Raw genomic sequence first — 26,629 nt, 5'->3', positions numbered from 1 at the left:
TCGCTCTGGGAATAAAACAACAGAGAATCTGGTTGGAAGGGCAACTAGAGGTTATCTAGCCTGTCCTCCTGCTTGAAGATGGACTATCACCACTTTGTCTAGCCAACTCCTGGATGGATGATCTCACAATTTGCTAAGCCGCAATTTGTGGCTGTTGTTCCTTCTTCGGTTACTTGGAAGAGCTTGGGTCTGTCATTTCATTGATCTGTCCTTCAAATAGTTGTAAGCAGCTAGTATATTGTCCGTTAGCCACCTCTTTGCCCAACTAAACAAACCTAGGTCCCTCCCGCACCCTTCACAGGCCACGTGTCCCAGGTCCCTCGCCTTCGTGGTAGCCCTCCTTCACCTCTTCCTCCGTGTCCTTCTTAAATCGCGGGGCTCAAAACTGGATGCAGTACCTCAGGTGCAGCCCCACAGCACCACATACCTTCAACCACTGGCGAACCCAGCCTCCCCTCCTGTCGATTCGCACACAAACCTCTGTTTCTGGCCTGCTTCCTCTCTACATTTTCCCAATCTGGCCCCTTTAAAAGAGAGGTGGAAGGAATAGCAAAAAAATTCTTCCTCGTGAGACTTTCAGAGCCAACCTACATATGCTGAATTTATTTTTGTTAATTTATTTTTTAAAAAAGTCACTGCCCCAATATCCATTCCCATTTTGGTGCTTAGGCTTCAGCTTTCAGTGTGAACGGTTACGAGTTTATGTAGCCACACACTGAAACATCATCTGAAATCCCACTTAGGCATTTGTACTCTCTTTAGGACTGTGTAGACTAGCAGAAAATTATCTTGTGTCTTTAAATGGTGTGAAAATAGATTTTTGCAGTGAACATGTTGAACACCGAAATGTCTAGAAGTAGCCCCAGTTTCTAGATTTAGGGACCTGCCAAAAGATACTTTTCCCAGTCATTCTGCTGCCCACTTGTTAGGAGATAATGCCAAATGAAAAGATGAGTTTTACAGAATCTGCTTTGTATCAACATGATCGATCAGGGAGTTGCTGTCATTTTTGTTTACTCTGTGCAGTTCTTTCAAAGCCCTTCAAAACCTAAAGATACTGTTTTTGAAACAAAGGAGTTCTGTTAGGATAAACAAACCCTTGATAGACCTCTTACATGGGGAGATTTTCTTAAATAGGAACCAAATTTCTCTAAACCCAGAAATTCAGTCCTTTGGAATATCTCTTGTAGTTAAAGAAATACAGCCACTTGCTCCTGCATGTATCCAATTGAGTAGACTCTTAAATTTGTATAAAAACATTTACATTTCTATAGTCTTTGACATGAAAAAAGGGAATTAGGCTATATGATGTAAAGCACCAGGGTATAAACCAGAGTATCAGGACATCTGCAACACAATTTCCATCATCAGACCTCTTTGGGTTTAAAGCAAAATCCTCCACAATTACAAATTACATTGACAGGAAAACTCTAATATCTGTAAGATTTATACAGAAACTTGAAAGTCATTTACATTTAAAATACTGTTGTTGATTAATACGATTATAATATGTATGCCGTTGTCTGTATTACTGCAAGGATAGGAACCCTCCATTTTTAAGTAATCTACTTACTTATGTCATTTGCAATTGTCTACAGAAAGAAAACTAATGCCTTTATTCAAACTAATGAGACATCCTTATTTTAAAATGTCCCGCAAAATGAAAATTCTATTCAAAACCCAGAAGAAAATTGGATTTTTCAAACTGTACCCTCTCATTGTCTTTTGCATTTTGACATTTAATCTGTAGTCATGGCAGCCAGTAAGAGTGAATGTGTAGCATAAAGATGCAGTTACACATATTTAACTTTGAGCTAAGTTACATGCAGATTGCTCAGAATCAATAAGGTTTGGTAAAAATATATATAAGTTTTTATGTGTACACATATATATATATATAAACTAAATAATGAATGGTTCTCTGTGTTTGCTATTCAGACACTATAAATAAGGGTTTCTAGTCTATATGAAATAATTAGCTTGAGGGGTACCTTCCACAGCCTTCACAGCAGCATAATGTCTCTAAAACAGATGATCCTGGTAATTATGGTGTGAAAACAATTGCAGTAGGTTCTTCAGTCAGTGAAATGACACAGCAAGCAAGGAATACATCTAATTACTGGAATGTAAAGATCAAGAGTCCGTCCAACCCCACTGCAAATTATAATTGCATTTATGCCGTATAATATAAACACAAATTTCTGTCTGGCTGATTGCCCTCAGTATTTTCTTTATCTAAAGCAAAAAACCCACACACCTTGAAATTGAATTTGCTTATTGTTTTCTGAGCCTTAATTTATGACTAGCTAATGTTTGGCCTTCATCAGTCCAAAGCACAATTTTTAAAATACTGGAAGACATCAGAGATATCTGGTATTTGGAACGGCACAGGATGTGTATTAATGACAGTTGTGGTTACAACCCCTCTATAAGTTACAAAAAAAAAAGTCAGATTTTCTACCTGACTTACAGTTCTATTAAAACCACACGTATGTCTGATCTCAGACAAATGGCCAGGACCAGCCTGTCTGTTAACGGAAACTGGCACTGTAGCAGCACACCTCTGTTCCCTTGATTGAGGTACTCCACAACAGCTGATACTCCATGAATGATGAAAACAGACAAAGTTGGATTCTTTACCCTTTCTTTCTTAAGTGCCTGCTTTGCTGAAGCATTTTGGGCCATTCCTTTGCTTGATGCTGTACCAGTGGCTTGCTTTCAGAACATGTTGGTAATTCTGATAAAAATTATCTCTCTTGAGAAGCTCAGTATGGCTCTTAGAACAATTTGACTGTAATCTCAGACCAAAGACAGGAGAGATTTCATAACATAATTGAAATAATATCAGTACAAATCCAGAAAGGATCTATTGTGTCCAGATGTAAAGAAACAGTAGCAGAACTCTTCTTTCAATTACGAAGACTGACAATATGCCAGGATTATGTCATTACTCTAGGCATGATAGTACACAGCCGCCATGGAATAGAATTACATCCAACATCAGGGGGTGATGCATGGCTGGGTGATGCAATACCAGGAAGAGTTTGTTGAGCCTACATAAAGGGATCAGAGTGATGCAAAATTAAGTCAGTGGGAGCCTCTGAACAGATCATTAGGAAAAAATTAATAAATGCCACCATTTCAAACAGACATGGCTGAGGGTGAGATTTAGAAAAATAAAAGAAATACTGACAGCCATCTCTGTCACACCCTGCTCTAGTAACCAAGTCCTACTGCGTGAAAACAGAACCCGTAGCACAATTCGTACCTTGGGAAGATGCTGTTTGATCATCGTAGGCTGCATAACTAAATCGTTGCCATTCTATTTCATCATACTTGATCTGCATCCTCACTCTAGGGGCTGTTTCACCAGCCAGCACCTGTATTGCCTGCAGCACTCTCAAAGAGACAGGCTGTGCCAACAGAGGTGTCAGTCATCCCGAAATCGGGAGACCTGTGTTCTCCATAAAGCTTTCCTACAGAGCAGGTCTGTGACCCGAGGCAGTTGGTTTTTTTTCACCTCTGGGTCATTATTCCCCCAGCATCCCTTGCCTGTCTTTCTCACGCCATAAGCACTTTGGCATAGCGTGTTTGCATCCAGCATGTTTGTACAGAAAGTCGTGAAGATCTCAGCTGGGCCTCCACGTCCTCCCGCAATACAATACCAAGATGACTTAATTGAAGAGTATCCTGGGAGGAAGCAGCCATCTCTGATAGCTGAGTCGCTGACTGCTGGGTGGTGCAGGGGAAGCTAGTGTGCTCAGCACAAGAACTCAGAATCTCACTCCTGCCCAGCGCCTGGATCAGCAGCAAGCTGCAGGACGCTGCCGTTGCGGTGACCGATACCTGCGTGCCGGGGGATCGTCCAGGCTGCCTGCAGGCTCTGCGACTTCAAAGCTGTAACTCAGTCCACTCCACACCACGCTGAAGAAGTACCACCTCCTTTGCAAAGTCCTTCCCTCGTGTTTCAGCCACCAGCGTGGCCCCAGGACCAAGCCAAGCACCACAACTTTGCACCCTGGGGGGCTCCTAAGCACTACACAGCCACCTCTGAGGGAAGGCTCATAAATCTGGGGGCTGTCCTGCTGCAGGGAAGTCCTGAAGCAAACTCTGCTAGGCTGCTGTTACGGCAGGCTAGTACCATCTTAGAAATGCTGAGACAAGATAATCTGTGTACAGCAGGGCTAGGGTGGGTGTGTTGAGGAGAGTCTCTGAGAAGCCTTCAGCTTCTCTGGACTTTACACGTGAACATTAGCATTCCTGAAAACGCTGCTTTTAGCCTGCATGGAGATTGAGATTCTGGTTCAGTGTTGCTTGACAGGAGGGATCTTCAAAGCCACATTAGTGGAAATTTTTGAGTGGAATATCTGGCTTTTTAAGCCATTTTATATGCATCCTGTCTCAGAAATAAGAGTTTAATGGCTTTGTGTGCTGGCAAAAGGGTATGTCAGAACCCTTCAGGCATATGATGTGAAGGAAATACATTACACACAATGAGCATTAAATCATGGAAAGCAAATCTGCCCATTCAAAAATTCCAAGACGTAAGGTTTTCATTCTTAAGTCATTCATACAAGACTCTGAGTGATGGCTCAAGGCATAGGGTTTTTTCTTGAGAAGAAGAAAATTAACTATAGCATCAGACCCAGAATGATACATGCAGAATCATTACTACTACTCTATCAGTAATCCTAAACTAAAACCGAGGATTTTTCCATAAGACATGACAGAGCCAACCATGCTACAATGCCAGTCAAAAGATACTGTTTTCCCCATGTGCATGTTATGTAGCAAAACCAACAACAGTTCTCAAGCAGGTAAGGTGAGCCAAGTAAGGAGGGATATGTCCTCCTGGTGCAGCTGCTACAGCCTATTCCCTTTTTCAAACTAGTTCACGTTCAGGTAAATCACTTTGGTTCACATCATCCCATAGCTGAATTTCCACAATCTTTTGTGCTTCCACAGAATACAGGAGACAGCAGGATGGTTACTGGATGGGGCTGCCTTAAAGATTTGCAAACTATTGATGCTTACATGGCTTTCACACTTAGATGATACTAGCGTGTCAGGAACTATCTGTAGCTGTGGTGGCCTCTTAGGAAGGTAGACATAAGTTTAGCCTCTTAAACATCAGCATCCTGCCAAAGCATCTGAAGAACAGGGGTTGAACTTCTCACTGCAAAAAATTAAACAGTTGTTTTCAGTTCACCAGCAGGAAATAAAGCTCTTTTAGGAGTACTGTAGTCATCAAGTTCATTCCTCACTGTTCATCGTCTCAATTGTCTTTGAAGTCTGCTTTAGTAGCTCACACCCTTTCCTACATAAAATGCTCTATGGGAAGAAAATTGAGTGAAGGGAGATCAGGCGTGGAGGTGGGGAGGGAATTATGGGGGGATGCCTTGAAAAAATTGCAAAGGCAAAAGCCTTAAAGAAGGAGGTCTTCTCCCCTTGGGAAGAAAATCACTGAAATTTTCATTTTCACCCTGACTGAAGTTCCCTGAAGTTCAGATGGATTTCAGGCGGGGCACAGACCTCTCTATTAGTATTAGATAATAGGCTCCATTGCCTTCCCTGCAGTCCCAGAGGACTGTTGTAACGGAACTGCCAAGGGCTTCCTCATGCCAATGTGATGCACTGGATCTCCAAAGGGATGGCTCAGAAGAGAGTGCAGCGTCTGGCTCTGCCGCTGCTAAGGACCAGTGCCTGCAGCACTGGAGAAGGAGGAGAATCTTACCCATAGCTTTCTTGTCTGTTCTTCCCGTGTTTCCACCAGCACACAGTGCAGTGAGGCTGTCAGGGCCCTGAGTGCACTGACAGGCTCTGGACAGGCACACATCTGTACTCCTTCCACACTGGAAGGAACTGTGTGTGTTTTCATTTCTGTAAATGGGCAGTACAATATGGCCCAAGACTCTAATAGTGACTGTGACAGAGCATCTGCACCACAGTTTGAGTAACCATGACAAGATATTTTGGTGGGTTTTTTTCCAAATTCGAAAAATCTCAGTAAACCTCATCAAAAAATCCCATTAAAATCTCATTTTCACAATGCAGTTGTATTAACCCAAGAATATAGTCCCATTAACTCGTCACAGGTGACTGTAACAGTCAGGGTTCAGTAAATGAGTTTTCTCATTGATTGAGCAGTAGAAATTACATAAATTGAAATAATATGAAATAGTAACTTTACATTTTAAGATTAGCATTCTGACATTAGAAAAATAAAGTGATGAGAAATATTTTAATCCAATCACAGTAAGGAAAAATCACAGACATGGCGTGTAGAGTAGTCCACTTTAGTCCAGAAATCCATAGGTATGATCAGTGATTAAGCTGTAAATTCAGGGGCAGTTTTAAGTCAGATTTGTCCCACCCTGCAGTCTGCATGTTTGTTTGCATCTACATACTGTAGATGCAAGAAAATCCGTACTGGGAAGACTTTGCATAAGCCAACAGCTGCTTATATATTCCCTGGGATTGGTTTTCCAGCCAGATCCTGTTCTGTCACCTGAACTATGCCGCAGAAGTGGCATGCACCGGCTTGTGCTTGAGGGTTCACTGATACAATTTGACATGGTCTTAATGGGGAGCTGAAGGGTCAGACCTGTGGCATCTTTTTTGTGTGTTTTGAAGAACTAGTGCTACACTGCTCGCTGATTTCATTGCAACCCCATGCTTTTATGAATGACACTAATGCTTGCATCCATCACAAACCATTTTAAAGCCGTTTGTTAAAAGGATCTCTTGTTGGAGAGAATAAAATTGCTAATAATTCTGCCAAAACCTAAGTAGTGACCTACTTACCTTTAGTGACCTCAGAACCGTCATGAGGGTTACAGAAATTCATGCCTAAAAGTACTTTTTAAACTCTGAAGTGCCACAAAAGCAGATTAGATCTGACCAGATTCTTTCTTTCTCTTTTTCTGGATATATGGTAGGAAATACTAGAGTCACCGTTGACAGAAGAAACTCGGTAATTCACAATTTATTTTCCTCATTTTCTGTTTCTACTTTCTTTTTCATAGCACCTGCTTGCTCTATGGCCTAGATGCAGAAATATCAAGAAATTTAGGGACAGGGGAGATGACCAAAACTCTGTGCTCATCTCTATATTACAGTGTGGTATATGAAGAGTGCAATTGTAAAGACTCAGCCACCAAAGAATGGCCCCTGGTGAATGAGAATCTTGTGCCACATTTCCCACCAGTGAAAAAAGATGAGCACTGTAGGGCATTAAAGAGCCCATGAGCTGTTAGTACAATTTAAAGCAACCTTATTTTTGCTAAGGAAACTGGAAAAGCACACATGTACGTAAGATTGCAAGATGGACTCACACCAAATACTCTGCTGAGCAGTGTTTTGCATTCAGAGAGATGGTAACAAAGTAAGCCCCACCTATGTGAACCGCCAGAATGAGATGTCACTCATGACTGAGCGCAAGGGATGGGTAAGGTGTATTCACTTCAGGGGCTTTTGCTTTCAGTCCCTCCATCACTGGCAACTCCATAAGCCTGCAAACATCCTTAGGTTTTCTGACAACAGAGAGAGATTCATTGGCTTTAGGACAACCTCTTTTACGTTAGACATCTCTCTTGGAATGGGACCAGTCACTCTTGGGGTGCTTCTCTCTCCAGTGACTAAACCGAAAATTTTTATGAGTGCTGCAAACCAGCTGTCTTAAATACTAGATGTCCAGCATTAGTTAAAATGAATCCAACACTCATAGATCTCAGATGGATGACAAAAAGTAAATGATCTGTTGAATCCCTATCACTCATGCCCCATCTCCCAGTCCCAGTACTAGTTCACCACTTTACCAGCACTCGTCATGCAGATTTGTTCAAAAACTATGGGGAAGCAATTACAGTTATGATCATATAATACTGTTTCATTTGACAGAAAAAAGATGCAGCACACTACTAAAATGGATTATAAAAAAAATTACTGGCCAACAGAGTGATGCTTACAAAATGACATGGCTTTTCATGACTTAAAGCATTGTCTTGACAAACCAGGAACTCTAGCACCTCAAAGGGAGCATTAACAAAGGGAAATTTGTAACAAACTGCATTGTCAATGACATCCATGAGAAATTGATGTAAATGATGGCTGTGGTAGGTCTTCTCTACCTTGTGTTTCATGCTTCACCTAATCTTATTCCTTACTCCTGCAGTCTCTTCCAAATCAGAAAACAAAGCAGGATTTCATTTCAGTCTCAAAAAACTGACTGTCTCACAGGTGTCTGGCAAGGGAAGACGTGGCTGAGCTGTTACAGGTTGCACATTTTGACCATGGGCAACGTGCCAGTTTCTGTTTCCTTCCAGGTGTGCAGAAATTCAAGAACTAGTTGGCTAGTGGAACTTGAAGTGTCAAAAATCAGTAACAATTTATTATATGTGGACTGGATTCAGTTAGGCAAAAAGAATCAACAGATTTGCCTTCATCAGATGTTAATTATAACTAACATTTAGACTTATCTCTCTGCTTTCATGTGTTAAAAATAGTCTTGCTTATGAATAATGGTCTCTGCTGTGACACAGCAATCTGTCCTAGCTGTGCTTTGCCAAGGAACAAAACGTGACCCAAATTGTCCATGGCCTGTCAGTCAGGCCAGATTTTTATTTTACAGTGTAAACTGTAAAAAATTCCTTACAGCTAGTGGATAACAGATGAGAACAGGCAGGGTGGTTTTACCAGTGTTTTCCCTAATCTTCCTATTTCTCCCAGCAACAAAAAAGGTGGTTGCTGACTTCTAATGGCAGCCATAGCACTCTTCCTTATTAGTTTCACTCAATGGGCCCGCAAGCTGCAGAGCTGGCGATGGACCAATTTTCTGTCATTAGTGAAGGACTATGGGATGTATCTGAATAAGCATATTATTTGAGGTCAGGAGAGTACTTTCAAAGAAAATCATCAAAACACCCCAGCTGGCCATGCTTTGGTTCACACTGAAGAGCAGTCTCAGAGTGCACAAACTGGTTTACTTGGTAGATAATGAAACTGGAAGATGTGCATTAGCAGCAGTATATCTACTATGCTTCAGGCACTAATGGTTGTTCAGACATTGGGACCGAACTGGTCTAAAGAAAAGACCCCCCAAAATACATACAGCATGGGCATGGAGTCCTTAGAATTGTTTCCCTCCAGAGATCCAGTCCTGCTGTGCTTCTCTGCCTGCTCCTGCAGGTGTAGCATTGGTGCCCTTGAAAGCCTCTGGCAGATCTTACCTGGGCCAGCAAATAAAGAGCCCATGAAGAAAGAGCATGGAAATGTTCACCCGACGTAGGGAGTGGTTTCACAATTTCTAAACAGAGCTGTAAAAAATAGTCCCTGAAGTTTGAGAAAATGGTGAGATTGTCTTAAAGCAATGATACTAAGGTGCATTTGGGATGCATTCAGAAAGAAATAATGCATTCTGGAGTTTCAAAGCTATATGAGTTTCTTCTCTGAAGCTATCGAAGCTTTTAGGGGCATTAGATAATATTTCTAAGGCGTTCTCTGCAAAGCTGAATATGAGGCATTTATTTAAAAAAAAATAGATGAGGTTCTGAAATAATCACACAGTTACAGAATTTAAGAAGACCTGTAAATACTAGGATATTCACAGCAAAACTGCAAGAATTGCTAATACTGAAATCCCTTCTGGTTTTAGCAAAAATCAGTGTTCTGCTCTTGCCCAACTTTTGACCTTTTAATGCATGTAATCATTTAAATCTTTCTGTATATAACTAAGAAGACTCTGTTGCCATCTTTTGTCAACATTGTTCTTTCCTAGCAATTTCCCTCTCAAAGCTTTTATAGTATTACGATTACCATCATTTACTTCCCTTCATTTAACTTGCACAGCTAATGGAATGATATGCACCCTACATGACTTCACAAGGAGCTGTATAATTAGGAAGCCAGTTGAAACACATTTGTAAAATAGACTTAGTTGCAATCACTGCTTGTCTTCAAGGGTTTTTAAAAGTTCCACTATAAGACAGATAATTTTTGTGCCTCTTTCAGTTAACACAAGAAGTCCTGAGCAGGTTGCATAAATGCTGAGCTGTTGACTTTCCGGCCCAGGTGTGCTGCTCTTTTAATAGAAAAATGCTTCTTTTGGGGAGAACAGGCTTCCCTGGCTAAAACACTAACTCCTCGAGATTTGGGAAAGCACAGTTATCTCCTTGTTCAACCTGTGTGCCATGGGCCAGCCATTCTAATCAGACCGCTAACTGGGCTAACATTACTGCTTGCTTTTTTTTTTTTTTTTTTTTATTTCTTATGTATGGCAGTTTAAGGAAGGGACAGCTGAGCAAAGCAGGGCTCCTGCTACTCCATGCTGCCCAATACGATGTTCTTTGGCTGGCCAGGGTGGACAGGTCATCACAGTGCTGATATTGGATGCCTGGGAGGATGTGGAACTCTTCAGTTCTTTTGAGACCTTCAGCCCTTAAGTCTTCAACAGAAAAAACACTTGGTTCCCAGGGTTGCAGCAGTCTCCAGAATTTTCTGTGGGTATTCAAGCCAAGTTCCAAGTTCCAACTATGGTTGAAAGACTGTATAGGGCAAATGGAGACTAAATCAATACCATGAAAAAAGAAAATGTAATGTTTGTAAAGCATGGAAAGTCATTGTAATTCTGTCAGTGGCCAGAATGAAATAGGACAATGATTATGCCATCATGCTTCCCGTGCAGATATTCTACTGAAAGGAAAGATAGCTGAGCATGTTCTTATCTTTCTCCAGCCATGTTTTACAGATGACGAGCTGGGAGAACAAACACCTTTTTCTAATTGTTTTAAATGCTGTTAGAAAACAAGACATATTCAGTGTCAAGATTAAAAAATAAGGAAGGCCCCAAGAGGAAGGGCTCCTATGACACTGCTTTGCATGCCTCTTTCTACAAAGATGTTTCAAGGCGTACGTTGTAGCAGTGATTCATCAGACCTTGTACAAAGAACATTGAGCTTTCAGCTTGTGTTATCAATGGCAGTGTCTTTAACACGCAACCCACCCTCCATTTTCCATGTTTAGCAGCCTCCCAGGCAGCACGTGGGGTGTCCACAACCGCCCTGCTGAAAAGGATGCAATTTTGGTGGTGTGGGCAACCGGCTGGGCAAGACCTCCTCGAAGGACAGGGTGGACAAGCACACCTGTGTGCTTCGAATTACGCATGCAGTTAAAGGCTTTGTTGGATGAAGGCCTAAATGAACATCTCATTATGTTTGACTATTAACAGACATGAGTTGGACATGATTTGTCTCTTCAGAGGATTTCTGAGTTGTTCCTTGCAAGTTGGTACTTATGTTTCAAACCAAAAAACTTCTCAAGTCCAAGATTCTTTGACAGTTTCCTCAGTTCACAGAAAGCAGAATCTTCAGTACACTCTTGACTGGAGATGCTGGATTTCACCAGTGGTTTCCAAAAAGGTGCATGTCCTTTAGGTGGGTTATTTAGTGTCCATGATGAGAGGCCCCCATGCAAAGCTTAATTAGATTAATTAATCCACTGGCAGCTAGAAATCCATTCCTGAACTGATGGATCATTCAAATGCCACCATATTGAGCAGCGCCCAAAGGTTCTCAAGCCCTCATCAACCTCAGGGGCCTTTCTGAGTAGGAAATTCAAATTCAAAAAGCACAAGAGCATTCATGAGAAAGTCTGAATGACAATTTCATATGTATCCACAATTTGACGATCAAAGAGCTGTCTGATCTTCCTTCAGTAACCTCAAGGATTAATTTGGTGTACTCTGCTAAGTACAATACTTTCAGTTGCAGTTGTATTTTCAGCCGTGTTTTCACATGCTGGCAGCAAATGTGTGTCTGCCTCTGTAGATATGATTTTGACAGTAACATGGATTTGTGTGTGCCAAGATGAATTTTGAAACAACCCCTCTCTCAACACAGATACTTTATGCAGTGTGGGCAGTGGCTAGGGTATTGCCTGGGACCCAGGAGAGCTGGCTCTAGTCTGGGATCTGTCATTGACTTGCTAAGTGACCAGATACAAGACTATTTTCCTGCTTACAAGCTGGGATGATAGCAATTAAAAAGGTGAATGCAGAACATTGTATAATGGTTAGGTATTGGTATTACCATTTGTAGACCAACTCCTCAGTCCATGACTGGGGCCTGCAGGCATTACAAAGTCAGTAAAGGTAGCACCGTGAAGGTGAATTACAAGGGTATTTATTGCATCAGCTGATCTACACTAGACCTGAGCGTGGAAGCAACATATTTTGGCCAGTTAGTGAGGAAGGAAAAGCTTTGTTTCAAGTAGTTACGCATATTAAAGACATTAGGCAAAGGATTTGATAAATGTATCCTCATTTCTGGTTTTATTTTTAATTATCTGGATGACATTTTCATTTGTAACAGATAATGTCTTTAGCATCTGCCTATGGCAACACATGGGCAGCGTTTCAGAACTGTTCTCAATTGCATTTGGATACGTCAGAGAATTTGTAAGAGCTTCATGTCTCCACCTGCCAGGAGAGAGTGGAGTCATGGCACTTTTCCAATGCTAAATACATTTACTGGTAGCCAGATTCACTTTCTATAAACCATAGAGGATTGTCTGCATTACACCCAAGGCTGAGGTCATGTAGGAGATCAGAAGCAGTCTCTGTAGTACTGAGCATCTCACGTGTGATTTGATAAAGGCTCAATGTTCAGAAGAAAAGGTTGAAAGTAAATATTCTAGAGAAGTCTGCTAGGTGGGCGCTAGAGCAGATTTGCTGGTCTCCAGCCAGTCACCTCAGCTAAAGATGCACTAAGGAGGAGCTGGGGAAGTGAAGCACACTAACAAGATCTCTCATTTCAGCTTACAAGGAAAAGATGAAGGAGCTGTCCATGCTCTCTCTGATCTGCTCCTGTTTTTACCCGGAACCTCGCAACATGAACATTTATAAATATGATGGTGAGTGACTTTCACTGGAAATCATCCTGCAGGTCAGATAATATGTTAGTGCTGGGAAATGATTCGGTTCACCATCCCAGTCCATAGTGCTACTCAGTGGATATTTTGCCGATTTAACAATTTCTTTGTTGGTTTTGGCTATTACTTTCTAATGATTATTACCCATGATGCTGGATATTATTTCTAATAGTAACTAACTGTACTCTTAAAGCTAGTCCTCTCATACTGAGCTGTACTTTTCCTACTACTCATTTGAGAATGACAGCTCTTCACAGCTGACATAATTCCCAAGGAAACGTAGAAAAGATGAAAGCATGCTTAAAAAATTAATCATCTTGGGCACCGCTCACAGGGGGTGTGAAATGGCACAGAACCCCAATAAGCTTCCAAAACTGCTGTAAATTTTTATCTTTATGAGATTAAGGTATAATTAAGCTATTACAGATAAAATGGAATGTGCTTCTCCTGAGAACAGTTTTCAGCCCATAATCTGCCATCACATTTAAAATGCCCAAGGCAAGGATGCTAAATCTTTTGTCTGTACTTCTGATCCTACACTAACGTCTGTGCTGCTTCTCTCCTCGACACCGCTGAGGTGTTGAAGGGCTTACCATTTCTCACCTTCTTGTGCAGACATGGAAGTGAAACAAATCAACAAACGTGCCTCGGGCCAGGCCTTTGAACTGATCCTAAAGCCGCCATCTCCTGTCTCAGAAGCGCCACGAACTTTAGCTTCTCCAAAGAAGAAAGAACTCTCTCTTGAGGAGATCCAGAAGAAGCTGGAGGCTGCAGAGGAGAGGAGAAAGGTATCTTTCCTTAAAAAAATTCTGGCAATTAGACCTGTCTTAATGTACAGAATAACAGATAAGTTTCCTGCCCATTTGTATGTTTTCCATTGCTATCACTGACTCACAGTGGCCTGCATAGACAAAAGTTATTAATATGTTTCCTGTTTTGAGGAGTTTATTAGCACTATTGCTTCTTTCCAATAAATATTTATGTCAGGGTATTCATTTCAGTAAAAGGACATGACTGTATGTGAAAGGAATATGCATTTGCACTAGCAGCTGCCCAGAAGTACAAGCTTTCACACACCCAAATGATGATATGCCTCAAAGACTCAATCTGTGAAGTGCCTCTGTACTGAGTACAAATATTCAAGTCAAGATATGGACACAGAATGAAATGGCAGCAATTAAGACTGATTCTATGTATATACTTAGTGGGAAATATAAATTGAATGTCCTGAGATTTCATTTCATTGATTTCATCTACTGTTCATTTCTTCCTAAAGAAAAACTCATTATGCAGTGAACTGGTAATCAGTGATAGCAATACAGACACCTGCCATTTCTTCCCCTTGGTACTATATTCATTTTGAATTAACATATAACTGACTTATTTTAATAGACAAGATCCTCCACATTAGCATTGCAGCAGAAATTGCTGGGAAAGGAACAAAGAACAGAGCAAAAAATTTCATTACATCACTACTAAAATCCCCAGTGTTCTCACATCTCAACTATTGTCTTCATTTTTGGCCTGAAAAAGAGTATAGTGCAGAGCAGGGTAAAAATAGCAATCAGAGGAACAGAAAATCTTCCATAAGAAGATAAAATAACTAGTCCACTTTTCAGCTTGGAAAGACACAACAGATGAAAGATAAGATAGAAGTCTACAAAGTCATGAATGGCAATGAGAAGATGAATAGGAACAATTATATTCTGTTTCACGCAATTCAAAGGGGAAGAAACACTCAATGAAATCATCAGACAGCAGTTTCAAAACAGAGAGAGGGAATCACCTTTTCATGTATTGTTTAATCAAGCTATATATGTTATCACAGACTATTTAGAGATTATTAAAATATTATTTATTTCAAAAATGTAAAAGCAAAATTGGTAGAGCACTAGCTTATAGGAAATTATTATATGAATGCAGCCTCTGGCTCAAAAAATAACTAATTTGGTGACTGCTGAAAGTTAGGAAGAGAGAGAGAGAAAGATCAATTGATCTATCAATCAATCTCAAGGAAAGGACAAGGCAGATTTGCCCAACTTCATCTATACTTTCCCTCAGCATCTTCCACTTTCTGCTGCTAGGCAAACCAGGCAGACTTTTTCTGATGTCAGAGCATAGCCGTTGCTATCATACTTTTCAATCTATGTATAACAGCTGTCAGGCGTGACCATTCTAGATTGTGTCCTTCCAGCACAGTTCTAATTAAAATCAAGTATAACTAATGGAGGAGAATTGCCTTTTTGGAAAAAATACTAATTGATTTCACACAGTTTAGGAATTAGGTTCTGCTCTGTTAATTAGGCAGTGTTCATTAATAAATTTTCAAACTCATGAGAACATCTGCAGCAATGCATGCACTTCAGCAGCCTCCTGCTTACATTGTTTCCTGTTTATTGTTCTTGTTTATTCCCTTATAAGCTTGTACAAGACTCCACCTTTTTCTCTACCTCACTTGACAGGTATGACCTCATACTCTCAGACCAAACCAAGAGTTTTACCTGAGGCATTTTTAACTTTTGCACCATGCAGCAAGACCCATTTGGGCTAGTTACAGATTTGTCCTTTCCATTTATAGAATCGTCTTTACAGCATGTCATTAATATCCTATTATTTTTTTTGGCATATATGTGCTATATTTTCCCACCTTGGTGGATAATCAGACTTTTTCATCTTTCCCATTTAAGAAAGCAGAGCACAATGACATTGTATGCAGCAGAATTTTATTTCTTACAGAATCTCTAACTTTTACCAGTTTTTATCCATTGGCCTTGAATATTCAGCTATTATTACCCTTGATGTACAGACTTCAAGAGCCGTATGTAGAATTATATATCTTTATTGCCCATGTTCAACTTCCTAGTGTAAAAATGAAACACTAAAGGGATGCACATTTCTACTAGACTTTGGATTATGGGAGAGAAATTGTATGTAATTAAATCCTTTTAATGGCTTTGTATTGGGATGAAATTGAATCAGGCTTGTCCCTAGTGCTTAGCACTGCAAAGAATGCAGGAGAACAGTCATATTTTTTAGCTTTCATGCTGTTGGATATAGACTTACAGTTACATGAGTTTTTTAATACCATTACTGTGAAACGCTGCAAGCCCCGGGAGCGGCTCTGCCAGCATCAGGGCAGCACTCTGCCTCAGGCTTCAGCACCCAGCTCACTGCCCCTTCCAGCCAGCCCCACTGCCTGCCCCGAGGCACTTCTTAACACTCTTGAGCCATCTCTCCTTTGGCATTGACAAAGCCACTCCTGCTTTATCGCAGGGTACAGCAGGCTGTTGGGGGAAAAAGGCTTCACCCAGGCGGGGAAGTTGGCAGAGCTGGGGGACAGATGGTCACTCCTAGACATTGCATGGGACCTACAAATCTGGCACTCCAGGAGAGAGGAGAGGGAGAGAAGAGGCCAGCGTCTACCCTGGCAAAATCAGAGCTTGCTTTCTTCTTCCAACTCATTCCTGCTCCCCTCCTTGGTTTCCAACCAAATTTGTAAGCAAGCAGGCTGGGAGGGAGGACAAGCACTGTCCAATACATTTGCCTCCTGTCTTGCCCATCTACTGATCTCCCTTTCTGTTACTGCTGGCCCTCAGCTGTGCTTGTGCAGAAATGGAATACAGCGTGAGGTGCTTTTCCATGTAAGGGTCCCAGTTATACGTGTGGAGTCAGCACCGGTACTGGGTGCTTCTGCCGCATTTTGATTTATAGTACAGTGTTTCCACAGATGGTGCTTCACCCCTAATGTTTACAAAAGATAGTCAAAACTGCAAGCCGGTTTGCAGTTCCTCATCCGAAAAGCGTAAGCCTATGGAGTTGTGCCCTCAGGAAGATACTTGCTACCAGCTAGGAGAGGATTTGGTGTTAGGCATCAGGGTCTGCCTCGGAGCACATGGAGTCATGAGCAGAGACAGCCTACATCCCAATGCCAGCAAAGCTGCTCCCTGCGGTCTGCCGTGGGCTTTGCTGCTAATCAACAATCATACGACAAACTGACATTGATCTTCATTAACTTTAAAATGCCAGACCTCAAACTGCAGCAGATGGCAAAATGCCTCATGAGCAGGTAGGGAAGCATCAGACAGAGGGCTCAGGTGGTACCTCTTGCATCCCTCCAGCATGCCTTGCTCACCCCCATGGGTCACAACCCTGAGAGCAGCAATTTTGTGCCAGCTGAGGAACAGAAAGTGAGTTTTCTTGAATCACATCGTGGATGGGCTCTTTATTTTTTTTTACTGTACTTAATATTCTTAGTAGCCCTGACCCAAAGATCCCTTCTCAGACTGGAAAAAAAAAAATAAGTTCCTCATCAAAATTCAGGCAAAATTTTGCACTGTCTAGTTTCAGTGGAAGCAGGACTTCACCTACGGATACAGCTCGTATGTCTCTGACTCTCCGGCTGTATGGCCATTTCACTTCTCTGCTCTGTGATGCCATGGAACAGGAGCATCCCCCTCTTCTTCATGACTCTTTAGACTTATTGCTCTGGGAGAGGAATTGCCTCTCCCTGTGTATTTGCACACTGCCTGGAACAGTGCATGCTCACAACAGCCAGAAGAGGTGCTAATGTAATACAAATAATAGTATTCCCAGCGGGGAATAGGATGTAACCATGCAGAGATTTGAAAAAGACAGTGCCATGAGTGAGGTCTAGCTTGAGTCCATTCCCTTGCTTTTATGTGGAAAAATCCCAACCTCAATTCCTCCACCTGGAAACATCACTACTTCAAGTCACCATTTCTTTCCAATTAATACCTAGGCTTCACCTTAACATTAATGTTGCAGTAGGAGCCTTTAATCCTGTCTTTGCATTCTGCTCCAATAGCAGTATCTCTGAAATACACAATACACTGAAGAATACCAAGGTTAATGCAGATTCTGCTGAACAATTGAATTTTTAAAAATCCAGCCAGTGAATGAATGTGTTACAAAAGTGGATCTCTCATAACTGGCAGTGTGCCTCATACCTCCTAGTAACTAAGGTGAATGCATTCAAGCTGAAATTCCCAGTTGAAAAGCAGCTGTCTGAGCCCATTTCTTGCTTAAAAGTAATCCTCTAATTTTATCTCTGCGTAAACTACTTCAATATTTGGATGTATGTGTCAGAGAAAAATAGATAAATGTGAGAAAATAAAGCCCTTGTTACTCAGGTATTTTCTTCCTGTAAGTAATAATTAGAAAATACATGTATCCCCAAAGACAGTTTCCATAAATAATTTTCCTCATGAAGTGAGTGTTTAGTTGTCTGTATCTATCTCTGGCCAGCCAAGTATGAGATGTGGATTTCCTCATCTCTGAAAACTGGGGCTGCACATGATCCTTTAGAAATATGACATGAATATCATAGGAGTTTGCGTGCATTAGCCGTCTTTTTAGCACAGCAGTACATTTCTTGAAGCAAACGTATCTGTCCCAGGAATGTTTTGCATCATTTTTATTCCTCCACATCTGGGATTTGATGCTACAGCTGTAGCTGCATTGATTATGCCTTGTTAGGAAGTCTTCTGGATATTTCCCCTTAAGTATTGCTTTTTTCTTTCTTTCTCCACTATTTCATATTCTTCTCTGCTTATTAATCTTCTTTATCTTTCATCCCATTCCTAGCCTTTTTTACTCATTTTCTCACAACAGCTGTACAAGAAGCACTTACCATAAGCCATTTACAAGTGTATTAGAAGATGGACTATCAGGGATTTGAAAATACCCTTTCCAGCACTTCAAACAATACAATGTTGAAAACAAACTTGGAATAAAAACTTCATATGTACATTGGAGTCCTGTATCAAGACCATGGGAGTACAAACACAGCAGTTAAAAGCCAACACAAACAGCAAAAGGAGTCTATTAATCCCAGTCCCACTAGGTGTCTGGGGTCATTCATTTACCCATTTCTGGATGTGTAGTAGACTTCGAACAGACAGGGTGGCCAAGTTCTTGTGCCAAATATGTTGGAAACAGAAAATCATTTGAGAACCCAGTACATAAACATACTAACCGCCTTCCAAAATTGTCATAAGGGGATTTCAAAAATGGTTGGAACACCAGGGAAACAGGCAGACTTGCAGCTGTGATACAACAGCATTAAAAGAGAGACCTCAGTCTAAATGAGACTCTACCCCATGGATTTTTTGTGGTGAGGAGGAGGGCCCCTTTATTTTGAACCAGTCCTCGGTACCTTGAACATTTTGAGTGAGGAAAAGGAATGTCATTTAAGGCATATAGTAAAGGAAAATTGCATTAGGGTTGTGCAGTCAATTCCTAAGACCTGGTTTATCTTTCATTCAGACTCTTACTGGTGCCAATGTAATTTGCATCCAGTAAATACTGAATTAGAGTATTAGGATTTTCTTCATTATCATGCATTTGTGGACAAATTACTTTTGAGTGTGTTGGCTGCCGGTGTAGACTCCAGAACCATGTCTACTTTGATGTGGAACTCTAATTTTGCACTATTTTCCTGGATTTATGACAATAAGGAATAGTTCCAGAAGGCAAAGGGTCTGAATGGAAAAAAGAAATGGGCAGGTACTCCAGTCTCAAAGGCATCTTTCTACCATCCGTTGAAAGCCAATGTTCTTTTCAAATACGCTGCCTATAGGCACAAAATCTTACTTTTTATTATAGCATCTCCAAGTCTGAATTAGAGCTCTCCAAATCTGAAAAGTTTTCATCTTATAAAAGATTACATATACATATTCAAACTTCATGAAATGTTAGCCTTTCAAATTTACAAGTCACTTCTTAAATGTTTCATGTGAAGGGACATTACAGATAGTATCATAGCACCTTTTCTAGTCAAACTCCAACAGGAAGGAAGATAGATTCTTAAATTATCAAAGTTACTTTTAGATCACTTAAGGAATGGGTTCACAAAATTCGTATCATCACCGAAAATTTAATGAAGATAGCTTTTCCAAAAATTAGATTAAATGTTGCCTTTGAATACTAAATTAAACAGAAAATGCAGAATTGCTTCATAAGCACTGGTCAAACTGAGCCACTGAAGTTGGTCCAAAGATAGTAAAGCAGGATGAAGATGTTCAATTATTTCAGTTTTACATTGTACCAAATGTCAAATGCAAAGTGTCTGAAATCAAATATTTTGCTTCAAAATAACCTATTTTTATTATACAATTATTTAAATTATGCTGGTTTTTGTTAAACTTACTGGGCTTTTATGGTTTTTCACTTAGTCTACAAAATTCCTTCTTTGCCCAGCAATTTTTCCCTTTGGCTCATCCTCTTTCCACTCTCCACCAGTGAAACTCCCTCTGCTCTTGGCTGCACCCATCTGGGGACTTTTTGTTCCCATTTGCAACATTTTTTGGCCTGCACAGCAGTTATTTTCTCTTTGTCAAAGATCAGAAAAATGCTTGCTCTATTACTCTTTGTTCAGCATATGCTATAATGGAGGTAAGAGCCAAGAAGAGCCTTTGTAAGGTACCGACCATTTCAGTAGACCATTCCCATCAGTAAGTGCTTCAGGGATCACAGTTTGAAAAATGAGCCCTTAACTGCAACCAGACCAGAGGTGAAAGCAAATACAGTAAGTGGCCAAGATGGATGAAAGTAGCTCTTTCCTCTGATGGCAGGCAAGCCATTACAGCCTTTCAAAGCCAGATATGTTTTACTCCAGTGTCTTGCTGCAAGATGTTCTGCCTGACTTTGGCAGCATTTTCTAGAATCTGCTTAATTTGCCTTGTCAGTGCATTTGGGTTTATGAGTATCTTACCTTCATTAAAATATTTGTTTTCTCCTCCTCGGTGGACCTCGCTCATGTAAAAAAATAGCAGCCTTTTTCACTCCATTTAAAGCCACACGATAGAATTTAATAGGATTCATTACCTCTAATTGTAATTATTGGTTAAAGCCCTTAATTTAGGCCTTAAACTAATTCATTTTCATGGGTAACAATGGCAACAGTGCATTGTGATCTGCACTGAAGTAAGCAATTCACTTCCCAGAGCCATATTTCATTCCCTGTTTTCTGTTTGCTTCTCATGCTCCCTCTAATTTATTTTATCCAAAAGCATACAATGTTGTTTATCATTTCCAAATAAACCCTCTGAAACATACTGTCTTTTTGATTAGACTTGCCTGGAGGGTGGGCTCAATGCTGCAAGTTCTTTGGCTTCTCTCCTAGGATTAGTGGTTTCATGTTAGTAATTTGATTTAAAATAAATGATAAAGTTTATGCTTCTGAGCAATGAGTTTAAAAAGAAGAATAACACAGTATTGCACATAGGCTGCATCCGTTTAATTCCTATCTGCAGTTTTCATCTTCCTTGCAAAATTTTAACTTTTAACTAAAAATAGCTTTTTTGTTACTTTCTATAGAATAAACCCCCTTTTTTCCCTTTCTAATCAGTGACATGAAGCCAAACATAAAAATCATGGGAAAAAAAACATTGTCTGTATTGATTCTGTCTCTTAAAACAGTAGATTTCAAAACTTGTTATTAACTATTCAAGCACATTAAAGGATAACCTAACCAAGGCAAAAAAAAAATGCAGCTCTCCCATGTCAACAGCTTCCCTTTTAGCACTGTACATACCTTCAGCCCCTAGTCCCCTCTCTCTGCAAATAAAATGCTCACAGCTAAAAGACTGCAGCTGTCAGAGGTTGAGCAACCACTGCAGTAACCCAGGACACCCCAGGGAAGTAATACATGACAGCACTTCTTGTTAACAGAAATGCTCCAGACACTTCTGGGCTGCTGCCTTGGGTGTGTACCCCACATTTAGCCAGTGTCTCTAAGCCCCTGTTATTGATGCTAATCCAGTTTATACACAGAAGTGATCTTTCCAAACAGTGCATGTAACAACAAAGCAACAAACTTTATGCAGTTTCCAAGCTCGGTGATCCATTGCTCCGTGGGGGTTACTTTGCTCCACGTGAGTATTGCATTTCAGCCAAGTGTCTCTTTTTCTAGTCCCAGGAGGCCCAGGTGCTGAAACATCTGGCAGAGAAGCGAGAACATGAGCGAGAAGTGCTTCAAAAAGCTTTGGAGGAGAACAATAACTTCAGCAAAATGGCAGAGGAAAAGCTGATACTGAAAATGGAACAGATCAAAGAAAACCGTGAAGCTAATTTAGCTGCTCTTATTGAACGTCTCCAAGAGAAGGTAACCACACCATCACTCCTCACCTTAGACTAGAGAGGAAAATCTAATCAACGTTCTGAAAAGATGTTGTGGGTAGCTCTTACCTCAGTTGCTACACTTGAGCAATTTTTAAGTCAGAGCCCCTGATGCTTTTCTAAACCACCACTCACTTTTTAAAGACTGAACTTCTGTAATCACACAGTCACAGAGTGGTAGAGGTTGGAAGGGACCTCTGGAGGTCATCTGGTCCAACCCCCAGCTCAAGCAGGGCCACCTAGAGCCAGTTGCCCAGGACCATGTCCAGATGGCTTTTGCATATCTCCAAAGGGGGAGACTCCATAACCTCTCTGGGCAACCTGTGTCAATGCTTGGTTACTCTCACAGTGAGAAAGTGTTTCCTGATGTTCAGAGGGAACCTCCTGTGTTTCAGTTTGTGCCCACTGCCTCTGGTCCTGTCACTGGACACCACTGAAAAGAGCCTGGCTCTGTACACCCTCCATTCAGGTATTTATACACATTGGTGAGATCCCCCTGAGTCTTCTCTCCAAGCTGAATAGTCCCAGCTCTGTCAGTCTTTCCTCATAGAAGAGACTGAGATGCTCCAGTTCCTTAATCTTCATGGCCCTTCACTGGACTCTCTCCAGAGAAAGGTTGATTTTCTAGCTTTTAAGAAGTGTTGTGAACAAATGAAAGGTCACCTGTGTTTAGATTTCAGCTTTTAAGAAAAGTCATTGATCAAATCAAACAATTGTCCTATGTCCGTAGTTCTTGGTTTCTCAGAGGAGAAAGATGAAAAAATATGGGGAAAAAAATCTTTCCTGTACATCAAAAGGAGTATGTTCTTCTGTAAATCTTGCAACTAAAAGAGAGTAATTTTTCCTTTGGAGATCTTTGGTACAGCTGGAGGAAACAAGTAAATCACAAACCCCACCGTGCAGGATCCGGTGTGCCCTTCTCCAAAACAACCTTTCCACATGAGAGGGGAAAATGTGAATAAACATTTAGAAGTGTTAAGAAATAAATAATTAGTTCTGCATGAGCAATCACTTGTTTCTCTCAGTGATGAACTTCCTAATATGTTAGTAAATTGACTAACAGAAAGAAAGTATCCCTCAGTGGTTTTCAGTGAGATCTTCTCCATAAGCACCTCTGCTTCTGTGATGGAAACAAAAGTCTCAGAGAGTAGGAAAGGAACAACAGAAGCCAAAGGATGATGTTACAAGTAACTACGTAAACAGGATAATTCTTGAGTTTAAGAACCTGATTTTTACTTGACATTTTTGCATTAGATTAGTTTGCAGGCTCATATCCCAAAGCTTATGAAAACAAAGAGAAAAGCCAATTAGCCATCCTTGAGATCCAAAAGGAAATGGGAAGGACAGCTGAAGCATCTCTCTGTCCTAGGTTAATGTTAACTGTCTGTTAAACCCCATTTCCACAGCAATATGATGGTATATGTGCATGTAATCCAAAGAAGGCTTCTGAACAAAAATAACAATAACTCATTTGGGAATATTTGTACAGAGCAGTAATTAAAAACTGTGTGCCTATACAGTTTTGGCAGCATGAAAGCGAGCCCTGAATATGCAGGAAAAGACAAAGTGAAATATCTGGGTCCAAATCTTCAAAAGTTACACAGAACTGTGGACACCCTGAGATACTGGTGTCTCGAATGTCCTGCAATCAAAGATAACTTCTGTACACTGCAGTTAATAGGAGCCCTGAGGAACAAGTCTCTTACAAAATCTAGCATTCAAAATTATGCACCTTATAATAACTGTGATTTACAGGTTCAGTTTTTGTGATAAGTTGTCTTGGCCTGTGATCCAAAGTCCAACTCAGACAATAAAATCATAACTGTTGACTTCTGTGAATTTTCTACCATAAAAGATGCTCTAGTGGAAATACTTAAGGATTGCCTTAAAGTGAAGTCAGCTAGGAATGGATGTTTGCTTTTGCAAAGTCACCTTGTGCTTGTCATTTGGTTTTCTGGGGTTTTTTTTCAGTGATCAGACACAAGAGGTTAAAGCCTGATAGTTTGACAGCTGAAGGGAGAGAAACATAAACTGAAAACTCTAAAACCCTGAACATGCCAAAAATAGTTTTACAAACACCCCAAGTAGAACATTCCTAAATTCATTTGACAGCTGTTATTCCTGACCACAGGCCAATTTCCACAGGAAGTATCTGAATATACAGTAGCTCAGTAAGTCTAAATTAGTTATGACTGCTTTTGTAAAAGGGAAGACAACATGGCTGAAAGTAGACAGAAGGGCCTAGCTTTGACTTTTGGTAACCATGTCCCTCCTCATCACAGCTGGAGAAAGAATGGAGAGGACAGCTAGCTCACCTTTTGGCTCCAGGGGATGTTTGACATACTCAGACTGACCCATCTTGGTAGTACTAAATCCTTGGACCTTTACTTACAGTTCCTAAATGCTACAGATAACACAGTAACTAACACTTCTTTGGCATACAGTGTGCAAGCAATTAATTCAAACCTACTCATCCTTCCCTATATTTAGTTTCACATCTAGGAATTCAAAAGGCAAATGTGAGCACATGGCACATTTTATGCTGCAAGCAGTACCTCTCTATGTGGGCCTTTAAAATGGAACTCTCTGAGGCACTGAGGGTTATAAGGTCAATCAGATAAAAGACTGAGATCCAGAGCGTAAGTAGAATGTGAGCATCCAACACATCTCAGGCTGGTCTGGTAGATGACACCTTTCCTGAGTTGCATCACTTAAAGATAATTGTGCTGTGAAACAAGTTTTACACAAGCATAAAATGCACAACCTAAAGAGGTTGTCATCAGGAGACTCCCTGGGCAGACAGAATAAGAAAGAGGTTTGATTGTTCCCTTCTTGATATTTTCCAGGAGAGGCATGCTGCAGAGGTCCGTAGAAACAAGGAGCTCCAGGTGGAACTGTCTGGCTGAAAACAGCAATGGTGGATGTGACCCATCCCCACCATTAGTAAACTCCCCCTGCCTATATTATTATGGATCATGCGATATCAGTATGGGAAATGTATGACATGGTTTAAAAAAAAAAAAAATAAAAATCAAGAACTCAATAAAAAACTTTTAAAAAGAAACAAAAATAAAGACAAAAACAATGCGGTCTCTTTGCAGAATGATTTGCTTGATGTTTAAAAAACTTGGATCTTATTTTGTAAATACTTACATTTTTGTTAAAAAATACAAGTATTGCATTATGCAAGTTATTTCATAATCTTACATGTCCTGTAACAGGCTTCTGATGTTGTCTATTTCCACTCGGTTGAATTTGCTGGGTCTGTTCATTTGAAGCACCTCACGTCTACTTCCATTCCCTGCGACTTTCATTCCAACCCACCACGAGGTCAGTAGTAGTTCTATGGTGCTAGAGACCAGTCATTGCCTAATAACCTAGACTGCTTTGCCATCAATAAGCTTTGTTGAAACAGTGACTAGATCAGAGGTATCGTGACTTCACATTCAGCTGCCCAAGACAAAAGGCTCTTAAAATGTAGTTTCTTCAAATGCAACTTACGATACAGGACACTGTAGTGTTCTATATAATTGAAGTTAAATCGCCACCTGCAGTACTTGTTGCTTCTCCTTTTTGAGGTGAGAGGCAACAAATATAGCTGTGTAACAAAGAAAACAAGTAGGAGCAGTTTGAGGCAAATTTAAGGGGCACATTGTAACCATCACGCTATGAAAATTCTGGATGATGCCAAGCAGCCATACAAATGCTAATTGTAAAGTGAGCTTAATTCACCACTTGAAAATTTATTGATGGAGCAACTAATAGATAGCATCAAGTGGCTTTATCTGTAGGTGCCATGATCTATTGATACTTATCTGATGCTACCACATTACATGTGTAATAGTATAAGAGGCTACCGAATATTTTACCTGGAACCCATGAGCCAGTTGTTACTTTTTTTTTTTTGACACTGCTGACTTCCATTCATCATGACCTATACTCTTCAGTGTTAGCGAAGCCTACCTAGTGACAGACATCTAGGACTAAGAGGGCTGAAGCAGGAGGAATGACTAGACAGGGTGCTTGTGCCAAGTACAGTATCACCAAACCTAACACATCATCCCCAAAATAGCTGCAGTTTTGAAGTTGTCCCTACCCCCCTGGAGGTTGCTGCCTGCATATTCTACTCTTCATTAGTGCTATTTTCCTGTATGTCATTGTGAGCAAGCTGTGATTAATAAAGAATTGGGGTTCTGTGAACTGAAAAAGGGCTTGTCTCTTCTCTCGCTCCATTACTTCTCTGACATGTGCCCATGTGAGCTGAAAACCTAATGTAGTCATAAAAGCATGGAAATGAGACTTAAATAAGATTTATTAATAAACTAATCCTATTTCTCTGGTAATACAGGGCTAACCCCTGCTATGTGTTTTCCAGTGCTTAGGATGGTTGTTTTTAAAGATTACCATATAAACTGGGCCTATAAATGTGACCTCTAGCACTGAGTTTATTAAAAAAGACAACTAGCTACACACACATGCACATGGTCCCCTTATTCTTTACCCAATCTTCTTGGGGAAAGAAAATTGAATATTATAATTCTGGGTACATACATTAATAGCTGCAGCA

The 26,629-nt window shown here is 40.6% G+C and overlaps 1 protein-coding gene across 1 annotated transcript in view; it reads left to right on the top strand.

Annotated features, from left to right (window-relative positions):
- STMN2 (stathmin 2) overlaps positions 1–26,270 on the top strand; it is a 39,745-nt gene extending 13,475 nt beyond the window's left edge. Inside the window, exons 2-5 of the mRNA XM_033007938.2 lie at positions 12,811–12,906; positions 13,540–13,712; positions 21,857–22,048; positions 24,909–26,270. Of these exons, the coding sequence (XP_032863829.1) occupies positions 12,811–12,906; positions 13,540–13,712; positions 21,857–22,048; positions 24,909–24,968 (521 nt within the window). The 3' untranslated portion in view covers positions 24,969–26,270. The remainder of the gene's footprint in view (positions 1–12,810; positions 12,907–13,539; positions 13,713–21,856; positions 22,049–24,908) is intronic.
- The last annotated feature ends 359 nt before the right edge of the window (positions 26,271–26,629 follow it).

This window comes from Tyto alba, unplaced genomic scaffold, assembly GCF_018691265.1.
Source record: "Tyto alba isolate M040663 unplaced genomic scaffold, T.alba_DEE_v4.0 Super-Scaffold_9, whole genome shotgun sequence".
Taxonomy (NCBI): domain Eukaryota; kingdom Metazoa; phylum Chordata; class Aves; order Strigiformes; family Tytonidae; genus Tyto; species Tyto alba.
The sequence above is the reverse complement of the archived record's forward strand: the minus strand, read 5'-3'. Positions and strand labels throughout refer to the sequence as shown.